The 12,153-nt window shown below is 27.6% G+C and overlaps 1 protein-coding gene across 4 annotated transcripts in view; it reads right to left on the reverse strand.

Moving 5' to 3' along the window:
• The window catches only part of LOC117182935 (protein abrupt), a 69,272-nt gene extending 59,122 nt beyond the window's left edge, over window positions 1-10,150 (reverse strand). The window contains exon 1 of one of the 4 annotated variants that reach the window (XM_033376050.1): window positions 9,838-10,145. In XM_033376050.1, coding sequence (XP_033231941.1) covers window positions 9,838-10,044 — 207 coding nt within the window. In that variant the 5' untranslated portion in view covers window positions 10,045-10,145. Of the gene's footprint in view, window positions 1-9,837 lie in introns of all 4 variants that reach the window. The other 3 variants (XM_033376052.1, XM_033376053.1, XM_033376051.1) reach the window with 3 other exon arrangements.
• Between the last annotated feature and the right edge of the window lie 2,003 nt (window positions 10,151-12,153).

The following is a 12,153-nucleotide window of genomic DNA, read 5'->3' on the forward strand; positions in this document are numbered from 1 at the left end:
TTGAATTTTAAACCACAAAGATGAATTTTTAACTGAAATTATGAAATTGTTCAACTTTCAACGAAACAAATAAATTTACAAATGAAATTATTTTTATTTACTATTTATTATAGATATTTATTTTCAACAAAAAAGCTAACTTTGAAAAAAAGATTAATTTTTAATTTTTAAAAAAACTATTTTTTAACAAATTACATGAATTTTCCTCAAAATAGTTGAATTTTGAACTAAAAAGAATCAGTTTTCAACCAAAAATAGAGCAGTTAAATTTTCAGTTAAAATAATTAATGTTCCGCCAGAAAAAGAAAAATTTTCAACCAAACTGAGAAATTTGCAATTAAAATAATAAATATTCATCTGCAGTAGATTAATTTTTAACTAGAAACAACAAATATTTTTATACATAACTGAATTAGTTTAATATTTCTGAATATTTAATTCGAATACTTGAATTTTCAACAAAAAAGACGAATTTTCAAACAAGAAGATTAATTTTCTATAAAAAAAAAGGATTTCTTAACAAAATACATGATTTTTTCACAAAATAGTTCTATTTTAAACTAACAAAGATACATTTTCAACCAAATAGTTGAATTTTGAACTAAAAAGGATCAAATTTCAACAAAAAATGGAATGGTTAAATTTTGAGTTAAAATAAATAATTGTCCACCCAGAAATAAAAATTTTCAAACAAACTGCTAAATTTTAGATTAAAATTATAAATATTCTACTGCAATAGATTAATTTTAAACCAAAGAAAACAATTTTTAACAAAAGAGTTTAACTTCCAACCAATTAGTTATATTTTGAACAAAAAAGATGAATTTTTAAACAAGGAGATTAATTTTTTACAAATAAGACCATTTTTTAACAAAATACATGAATTTTTGAACTAAAATACACAAATTTTCAAGCAACTAGTAGAATTAAAAAATAAAAAAGATCCATTTCTAACCAAAAAAAACAAATTTGCAAATAAAATTATGAATAATTGGTTGAAATACTTGAATTTTCAACACAAAATATGGATTTTCATACAAAAAGATTAATTTTCTATAAAAAAAAAGGATTTCTTCACAAAATATACAATTGAATTTTAAACAAAAAAGATGAATTTTTAAACAAAACAAAATTATTTCCTACAAAGAAGACGATTTTTTAACTAAAAAGGATCATTTTTCAAACAAAAATTTAATAGTTACATTTTTAGTAAACAAATTTAATTTCAAGCTAAAGAGATGAATTTTTAAGTTACGTAATTTAATATTCAACTGGAATAAATACATTTTTAGTTTAAAAATAATTATATTCATAAAAAAAAGTTATATTCAACAAAATAGTTGAATTTTTAAGTTTAATCATTCAATTTTCAGTAAAAAAAAAAGTAATTTTCAACAAAAAAAAATCAATTTGAACGAAATAATTAAATTTGCAAATCAAACTGATGAATTTTCAACTACAATGATGAAAATTTAGTCAAAATAGTTGAATTTACAACAAAAGAGATAAATTTATAAATTCAAGTTATGAACATTTCGTTGAAATACTTGAGTTTTCAACGAAAAAGATGAATTTGCAAACAAAAAAATTAATTTTCTATTAGGAAAAAACGTTTTTTTAACACAATAAAAAATAAATAAATGAATTTTCAAGTAAATAAGCCAAATTTACATCTAAATTGTTAAATTCTAAACTAGAGAAGGCCAATGTTCAACTCAAAGTAAAATGGTTAAATTTTCAGTTGTAAAAGTTAACTTTAAATCAAAATTTTCCCGAATATCTGAACTTGTTGAAAATTTAATTTTAAACCAAAAAAATCGAATTTTCAGAAAATAGCTCAAAAGAAGAATTTTTAAATAAGGAGATAAACTTTCAAAGAAAAAAATTATTTTCTACTAAAATAGTCGATTTTCTAGGAAAAAAGTAGTTTTTTTTTAAAACAAAATACGTGAATATATTTTAAACTAGAAAATGTAAATTTTCCAACTAAAATGGAAAGTTTAATTTTTCAGTTAAAAAAATTAACTTTCAACCAAGCTGATGAATTTTCTGTGAAAAAAGACAGATTTTCCACAAATAACATGAATTTTTCGACAAATATTTTAATTTTTAAATAAAAAATATCAACTATCAACCAAATAGTTCAATTTTCCGTTAACGATCTTATTCTTAACCAATAAAAAATCGCATTTTCAGAAAACTAGTTCAATTCTATACTGGAATAGTTCCATTTTCAGTTAAAAAATTGATTTTCAAGAACATAGTTAGATTTTTTAAAAAGAGATGAAATTCCACTTAAAAATTACGAATCTTCTACTAAAAAAACTACTTGAAGTACCATCTTTTTATAAAATTTGGAAGAAGGAACTTCTAAATTGTGACGAATTTTCACCGACATGTCCTGCAAGTATTGAACAAAATTATTAAAATAATAAAAAAATAAAAAAATCCCGGTCATTCTCCTGAGAAAGTTCCCCGAGAAAGTATAAACTGAAGACGCACTTGTGTAGGTACGGTATATCGTTACGATGTGCCCTTAAGCGCGCTTGCACAAGCCGCATTTGCCCGGTAACGCAGTACCTCTGCTCCATATTCTATAATTAAAGTCGAGAGTGCGTACGGGGACACATAACGTGCGTTAGTGTCAGTACTATACGTGTACGCGCTGACGGTACACACGCTCGGGAAACACGACTCGTTGTAATTGGTGAGCGACTGTTTTTAAATTTATCCTAATGCTCGCGCCATGCGTGGACACGAAAGCACGAGTGCGTGAGTATCTCTGGAAATACACACGACGAGATCTCGTTTGTTTCCGGCTTATTTGAAAAACGACGAGACTGTAATAAAGTTCTCTTGGAGGGGAGAAAGACACGTGGAATCGATGGATACTTAAAACTCTTATAAAAGTTCCCTCCTCCTTCCCTTCATGCGTAAAGAAATAAAGAAAATGTCTCTTTCGAAAAATAGAAACTCGTTTGTTTTTCCTCGACACGTCAACGTCGCTTAACAAACCTAGAATTCTACTGCTCCCCTTGGGCTTAGCTCTGATTCTTTTTATAATTAGTATCATTTATCTTATTTTTCATAATGAACTAGTAATCTGCTTCAAAAAATATAAATAGAAAACTGAGACGACACCGTAACAATCTGGAGAAATGCATGCAAGTACGAAAGCAAATAACGAAAAAAATTGGCTAGTTTTATTTAAATTCGACAACTTAAAATATAGAACTGAGACAAAACTAGTATCAATCTGAAGAAACGCCTGCAAGTACGAAAGCGATTTTCTTTGAACGTTAGTTCAATATTTACCTTTTTTACTAATTGTGTCTCTATTTTCGAAAGTGAAACAGTTGAACTTTCAACCCGAAAATATGTTTTTTAAACAAGAAAGTTAATTTTCAATCAAACAGTTACAGTTTCATAAAATTAATTTAATTTTTAACGAAATAGCGGAATTTTCAACCAAAAACAATCTTCAACTGAAATATTTGAATCATGATCTAAGTTGAAAAAATCAATAATCAACCACGAAGAAGAATTTTTAACTAAAAAAGATATTCTTTCAAACCAAAATTGAATAAATACATTTTTAGTGAAAAAATGAATGTTCAACCAAAGAGTTTACTTTTTATATACAATTATTTTTATATATAATTATGGACGTTCAATTAAAAAAAAAATAATTTTCAACGAAAGAATTTACTTTTCAACCCAGTAAATTTATTTCTACCCTAAAAGAAGAATCTTTGAACAAGGAGATTGACTTTCAAAGAATTTTCCACAAAATGTATCAATTAAAAAAAAAAGTTTAATTTTTAAATAAATATATCGATTTTTAACCAAATAGTTTAATTTTCATATGAAAAAGATAAAATTTCAAATACAAAATAGCAGTTGAATTTTCCGTTAAAAATCTAATTCTCAACCAAAAAAATCGGATTTTTGAAGAGAATAGTTGATTTTTTTTTACTGGAAAAGTTTTTAGTTGAAACAATGTTTTTCAACAAATTAGTTGCATTTTCAAAAATAGATGACTTTTCAATTAAAATGATAAATTTTCATTCCAGAAAATTAATTTTTAAGAAAAGAACTATTGAAAAAACTACTTCAGTATTTTCTTTTCTCTAAAATTTAGAAGAAGGAACTTTCCAATTGTGACGAATTCTGACTTGGAATAATTTTACACCAAAAAAATAAATTTGCAACCAAAAAGATTAATTTCTACTAAAAAATATGAATTTTCAACTGAAAAAGATGATTTTTTAACTAAATATTGAATAATTAAGTTTTTTTGTCAAAAATGACTGTTTAACCGAACAGATGAATTTTTATCTAAAATTATGTTATATTCAACTATAATAATAGTTACATTTTCAGTTTAAAAAACAGCATAATTTTCAACCGAAAAAGAAACAAATTTTCGAACAAAACAGATACATCTTGGCATCCAAAGAAAAAACAGGTTTTCAATCAAACAGCTCATATTTCAACCTATGAGCTGAATTATAAATTAAATTGCTGATCACTAAAATGATAAATATTTAACTGTAATACTTTAATTTTGAACCCAAACGAAGAATTTTTGAACAAGAAGAAAAACTTTCTATGAAAAAGATAACTTTCTACAAAAAAATCGATTTTTAAACAAATACGTGGATTTTTAACGAAATAGTTGAATTTTCAATTAAAAAAGACAATGTTTCACCCAAATTGTTGAATTTTTATCCAGAAAATATATATTTTCAACCAAAAATATATAAGTTAAATTATCTAATAAAAAATATAATTTTTAAACCAAGAAAATGGATTTTCAAGAAAATAGTCCAATTTTCTACTGGAATATTCAAATTTTTAGTTTAAAAAATTTATTCTCAACAAAGTAATTTTATTTACAACCTACAAGATGCATTTTGAACTAAATTGATGAATATTTAACTGAAATACTTGAATTTTCAACCAAAAAGAAGAATTTTTAACCAAGAATATTAACTTGCGAAGAAAAAAGATAATTTTTTACAAAAAAATCTTTTTTTAACTAAATGCATGGATTTTAAACGAAATAGTTGAATTTTCAGTAAGAATTTTCATTTAAAAATAGCAATTTTCATCCACATTGTTGTATTTTTAACTAAAATGATGAATCTTCACCCGTAGTTACTGAGACGACACTCGTATCAATCTTGGAGCTGCAAGCACGAAAGCGACTTTCTTTGAGCGTTAGTTCCATATTTACTTTTCTTTGCGGATTGTGTCTCTATATTATTTATACGCTTGTTTGTGTAAAAAATCCTTACAGAAAAAAATTGGCTAGTATAATATTAGTTCGAGAAATTAAAAGACAGAACTAAGACAAAACGCGTAACAACGTAGAAAAATGCCTGCAAGTACGAAAGCCAATATCTTTAAACGACAGTTTAAAAACGTTAAAACCCCGTCAGTTTTAAACGTTAGAAAGATATTGTCCCTTCTTTACGGATTGTGTCTCTATATTATTTGTAAGTTTCTTTAATGTGGAAAATTCTTATAGAAAAAAATTGGCTAGTACGATTTTAGTTCGACTAATAAAAAGACAGAACTGAGGCAACACTCGAAGTAACTGAGAACACTGGTATCAATACGGAGAAATGTCTGCAAGTACGAAAGCGAATTTCTTTAAACGTAAGTGCCATCTTTACCTTTCTTTACTAATTGTGTCCCTATTTTCGAAATTTCTTTCATTTATAGGTTTTTTTGGTGCAGAAAATTCATAAAGAAAAAATTTTGGCTAATATGATTTTAGTTCGACAAATCAAAAGACAAAACTCAGACAACACTCGAAGTAACTGAGAACACTCGTATCAATCTTGGAGAAATGCCTGCAAGTACGAAAGTGAATTCTAGCAGAAAAAGGCGTGTCGGAAATGAAGATGTGAAAGAGGACTGATTTTCTAATTGACGCGAACGACTAATTGATTTTAATTGTCTGATGAATCTCTAGCTGAGATAATATCGCGTTCGCTGAATCGAGTTCACTGCAGCAAATACGTGCTCGTTAAGTTAATCCCCGTACATTGTCTTGCAAGACAATTTCTACATGTTTTAACTTATTCTGTCGAGATTTCTCGGGACTTTAAAATGACTTAACTTACAAGCTGTCCACTGACTAATGGATTTCTAATATGAAAGACCAGTTTCAACCGGTGGTTGATTAGACCATGAACACTGTCATTAGGAGAGGATTTCGCAACCACATCCGGAAGAAATTGTAAATAGATCTGAAGTTTGAATATTAGCCCTAAAACAACTTACTGCAATCAAAAAAAAATTCTTTGCTTTAAAGAAACGATAAGAAATGTTTTGTTTGAATCTAAGGAACGCAATGAATGAGCAAAGAATTATTCATTTGGGACTATTAAATATTTTCGACACAACCGTTCATGACGTTATTCCACAAATATATTTCATGAAGGAAATGATAATTAGACATGAATCACTCTATTTTGTTTGCAGAGAAAGGATATTTATCACTTTCACTATTCTTTTTTTTTTAATTTGCTATAAATTCAATTCGCGATATCAATTGATCCGAGATAAAAAATAAATAATTTCGAATTATAAATACATTTTTATCGTTCCATCTGAGATTCTCGTAACAAGTCAGTTGTGTGGTCATCGAATCGACATGTATAATACGAGAGTGTCGTCGTGCCACTCGAATTTTTCCACGGTCGAAATATAAATATTTACGGTTTTCCTCTGCGGCATCGAGATTCGAATTGTTAGGGCCCTTTTTTGAATCCGGGATCGTAGACCTTATCATATTTATGGAATCTCTTTCGTATAAACGCAGTACGCACGTGTGTACGCACGAGAAGATGGCATTCATCCGAGATCGGTGTGGCATTGAGTGGCGAAGCAGTAAGTTGCCGGAAAATGAAAATTTTCGACAGAAAATAAAGAGGAAAATATTGATTCCCGAAATTTTAATACCGAATTTTCAAATTGCCGAATATAGTACTATTGTTTAATTATTTATAATCAAAATTTGCATTCTTGTAATTCAGGAATATTAAGATTATTAACTTAATTGAATATTTCCGTAATTAGTAATTTTTCGAATTTTTAAATTCTGGAAAAGATTTAATAGATGCTTGAAAAGAAATACTCCATCTTAAATCAAAAGGTTTGTTTTGCGGAATTTGAAAATTCCACAGTTTACTATATTCGAGAATTTACTATTTTCTGAAATTTTAGAATTTCCAGAATTTGAGTTCAAAATCAACTGTAGTTTAATTTTTTTCTAAGTTCTTGAATTTCGAACCCACAAAGACGAATTTTCTACAAAAGTGTGGAATTTTCAACCGGAAAATCCGAATTTTTAAGCAAAATAATGACTTTTTAAGAAAAATGTTAAATATTTAACAAAATAATTACACTTTCAACTAAATTACAAAAACTTTAATACAAAAATATCAATTCTAAACGAAAGAAGAATTTCCTAAATTCATTGCTTTATTTTTAATTACTTCAAAATTCCTAAATCCGTGGAATTATCTGAATTCAAGATATTCCGGGAATTTCAGGAATTTCAGAAATTAAAAATATTCCCGAATTTCAGAGAGATTTTAAGGAATTTCAGAGATTTTCCCGAATTTAGTAAGTTCGGAGAATTCAGAATATTGAACGAATACAGGATATTTATGGAATTCAAGGAATGGAGAATATTCAAGACCTAAGGAAATTTCGAGAAATCCAGGAAATTCAAGGAATTCAGAGAATATAGAATTTATGGAATTTAAAGAATGCAAGGAATTCCTAAAATTCAAGGAATTTCGAAAGTTCAAGGAATTCAGAGAATACATCGAATTTTAGGAATTTATCGAATTTAGAGAATTTATGGAATTCAAAGAATTCAGGAAATTCAAATACTTTATTTAGAAATTGAATTTTAAACGAAAAAGATGCGTTTTCAAACAAAAAATTTATTTTCCACCAAAATACGCGATTTTTAAAAATCTAATAGTTAAATTTTCAAAGAAAAAAAAATAAATGAAAAAAAGTTTCAATTTTCTAACAAAAGAGTAAAATTTGTATCAAATAAAAAAAATTGTTAACTAAAACAGATCAATTTTCAACAAAAACGGGAAAAGTAATTCATCGAAATTTGAGAATTTAGGAAATTCAAATGATTCATTTAGAAATTGAATTTTAAACGAAAAAGATCAATTTTTAAGAAATTCAAGGAATTCAGAAAATTCAGGGAATTCAGGAAATTCAAAAAATTCAGATAATTTAGGGAATTCAGAGAATTCAGGAAAATTGAAGGATTCATGGATATATTCGAGAATTCAGAAAATTGAAGGAATTCAGAGAATTCAGGAAATTCAAAGAATTCATTAACATCAGAGAATTCAGAGAATTTAAGGAATTCAGAGAAATGAGAACATTAAGGAATTCATGGAATTCAGATAATTCAGGGAATTTTTGGAACTTATAATATCAAGGAAAAATTAAGTTTTGAACGAAAAAGAATCATTGTTAAACAAAAAAATATATGTTTGGCAAAATACTCGATTTTTTCAAATCTAACAGTTAAATTTTCAAAAGGAAAAAATGGAAAAAAGTATCAAATTAGGAGAATTTATAGAATTCTGTGAATTCAGAGAAATCAGTAATTTCAGATAATTCAGGAAATTCAAAGAATTCATGGATATAAGAGAATTCGTAGAATTTGAATTATTCAGAAAAATTATGAAATTCAGAGAATGTATGGAATCCAGAGAATTCAAAAAGTTCAAAGAATTCTGAAAATTCAGACAATTAAAGGATTTCAGAGAATTTAAAGATTTCAGAGAATTCAGGAAATTCCGATAGTTGAAAGAGTTCAGAGAATTCACAGAATTAAAAGAATTCAGAGAAATCAAGCAATTTCAAGGAATTCAGATAATTTAAGGATTTACAAGAATTAATGCTTTCAGATAATTGAAGGACTTCCGAGTATTCAAGGAATTTATAATATTACAAGAATTCAGTGAACTCAAGGATTTCAGATATTTCTAGCGATTTCAAAGCATTCAGAGAATTCCAGCAAATAAAAAATATTCAGGGAGTTCACGGATTTCGGAATATTCAAGAGATACAGGAAATTCAAGTAATTTAATGTAAATTCAAAATAATTGTTAACAGTACACTTAAAATTAGAAAATCCCGAAGAAAGATTCAAATTGATATCCAATGCATTTCACTAATATAATCCAATCGTAAAAATGATTTTACCTCGTGAAGACATGATAGAAATTTAAAAAATACATTGAACACAATTGTCTCAAAAAAAAAGGAACGCCTGTGAAACTCCCCTGGGATTCGAGCCCAGGACCTTTATCTCGCCGATCTTGGCTCATTTGTCACTCCACCCGGGCGAACAAAAAACCCCGGGTTCGAATCCCAGAAAATTTAAAAAACACATTTCTTTTTTTTCACAGAAAATACTATCTAATTCCTAAAAAACATAGACTTTACATATATCTAAACCATTTGACTGATATATTGAAATCGTAAAAGTATGTTTACCTCCCTAAAATAGATGAAAATTAAAAAAAAACAAAAAACAATACAATTAACACAATTTTCTCAAAAAAAAAGAACGCCTCAAAATCTTCTGGGATTCGAGCCAAGAATCTGACACTCACCAGCCTTAACTCATTTGGCACTCCACCTCAACGAACAAACGATCCCGGGTTCGAATCCCCGCAGAGTGAAAAAAGAAATTTCTTTTTTTTTCCCCCAAAAAATTCTAAATATTTGATTTCTAAAGAAGACACTAATCTAAGAATATAAATGAATTCTTCCTACCTTGAGAAGCCTGCGGAAGTAGGGACTGCAGGCCGAGAGGACGACCTTGTGCGCGGTGAAGCTGCTGCTGTCGCATGCCAGTGTGACATCGACAAAGTCCTCTTCGTCGCGCAGATGTCGAAATGAGCTGAGGATGCTCGAGTGAAAGTCGTTCCATCGTAGGGAGTATTGTTGTTCGCCACTCGACGAGGACGAGGAGGCCGCCATGGCGTCCGTCCCCCGGGGACCCACGGCCAACGGCACCAGCGGTGCTATCGTGCTCACTCTGCCCCACCCACTTTACCCCACTTTACCCCCTCTCTTTCTTTCTTTAATTTTCTTCCGAAATTTTTATTTCAGGAAAAATACCCTTTTAGTGAAGGAAAAAAAAAAGAGAACCAATAACCTCTAATCGTTAACCTTACTCTGAAAACTTTTGAGCAACTTTTTTTGCCGAAAGGGGTCGACACTGAGATTCAAGGAGAACGTTTTCGAGACCGATTCGTTTTCAAGTTCTTGGTGAATTTGAAAAAAAGGCCGTGGGTCTCATAGTCCTTTTTTGGGGGGAGCTAATCACTAGAATTTTCGGGTAATGACGGTGTTTTTTTGTTTTGTTTTTTTAATGACGTTTGGCGAAATTGTCGGTACTCGATCGTTTCTGAAACAATGAACGGTCGGAGTTAGGGCGTATGTACCATCAGAGTTGAATACGTTCATCGATTTCTTTGTTGGGAAGATGGTATCAGGGAACATGCATTATGTATGTTGGATTGTATCCCACGCATTTAAATTTAAGGACCGATTGATGCTTTTCCCGAATAAGAATACAACTAAGGATTGTGAATGATCGATAGGCTTACTGCTCAACATCACAGGGTCTGAAATCTTTCCAATTTCGGATTAGTCACTTTTTGTGTATCGACTTCCGAAAAATTTTCAATTAGAAAAATAATTTTTAACAAAGTAATTGAATTTTCAAGCAATGGGATATATTTTTAAATAAAATGATAAATCTTCAGCAAACAAAAAAATCAGTTTTGAATACAGTAGTTTAATCTACAACCAAGAAGATGATTTTTAAATTTAGAAAATATAAATTCGGTTAATTATTTAACAAAACAGATGACTGGAAAAAGAGTTTTATTTACAACTAAAGAAATTTTGGTTGACAAATATTGGAATTTTAAACGAAAAAGATTAATTTTTAAACAAACAAAAAAAATTAATTTGATACCAAAATACACGAATTTTCCATCTAATAATTGAATTTTCAAACAACAAAAAAATAATTTAAAAAAAAGAACTAATTTACAAAAAACAGAGAACACGAATTTTCAACAAGATAGATTTTCAATCAAAGAAAAAAAATTTTAAACAAATAGTCGAATTTTTAACTAAAACATCAATTTTCAATTAAAACTATAAATTTTCAATAAAAATTTAATTGCTAAATTTGCCGTTAAAAAATTAATTTTCAACACAAACAAAATAATTTCATTTTTAACGACAAGCTCAATTTTCAAAGACAAAAATTAATTCTCTAGCGAAATACGCGAATTTTCAAACTGATAGATATATTTTCAAATGCAAAAAAAAAATTGAAAAAAAAGGATCAATTTTCTATCAAGCCTAATTTGTAACGCAATAAAAGTATTTTCAACTAAAACAGGTCAATTTTCAACAACAATGGAACAACCAAATTTGCAGTCAAAAAATTAATTCTTAACCTAAAAAAAAAATTTTTAACAAAAAAATAAACGACTTTTCTTTTAATCTAATAGTTGAATTTTTAAAGAAAAACAAAAAATTAAAAAGAAAATATCCATTTTTTTCAAAGAAAAATAAAAAATAAATAAATTGTAACACAATGGGATAATTCTCAACTTAAAAAACAAAGAATTTTCAACAACAAAAAAACACAAATGAAAAAAAAAGTTATATTCACAACTATAGAATTTTTTCAAAATCATTAAATTTTAAACGAAAAAAGGTCAATTTTCAACGAAAAAAAGAAAAGCCAAATTTTCAGACAAAAAATTAATTCACAACTAAAAAAAAACAAAAATTAAAAAAAAAACACATATTTTTAACAATAAAAAAAACTTTTTAAGAAAGGTTACATTACAACTACAGAAATTTGTTTAACAAATAATTGAAAATACACGAAGTTTTTATCTAATCGTTAAATTTTTATATGAAAAAAAAAATTATTGAAAAAAGCATAATTTTTGTACCAAAAATTCGAATTTTTAACCAAATAAAATAATTTTCAACTAAAACCGATCAATTTTTAACAAAAAAGGAAATAGCCAAATTTTTAGTCAAAAAAATTAATTC

The sequence above is a fragment of the Belonocnema kinseyi genome, chromosome 2, assembly GCF_010883055.1.
Source record: "Belonocnema kinseyi isolate 2016_QV_RU_SX_M_011 chromosome 2, B_treatae_v1, whole genome shotgun sequence".
Taxonomy (NCBI): domain Eukaryota; kingdom Metazoa; phylum Arthropoda; class Insecta; order Hymenoptera; family Cynipidae; genus Belonocnema; species Belonocnema kinseyi.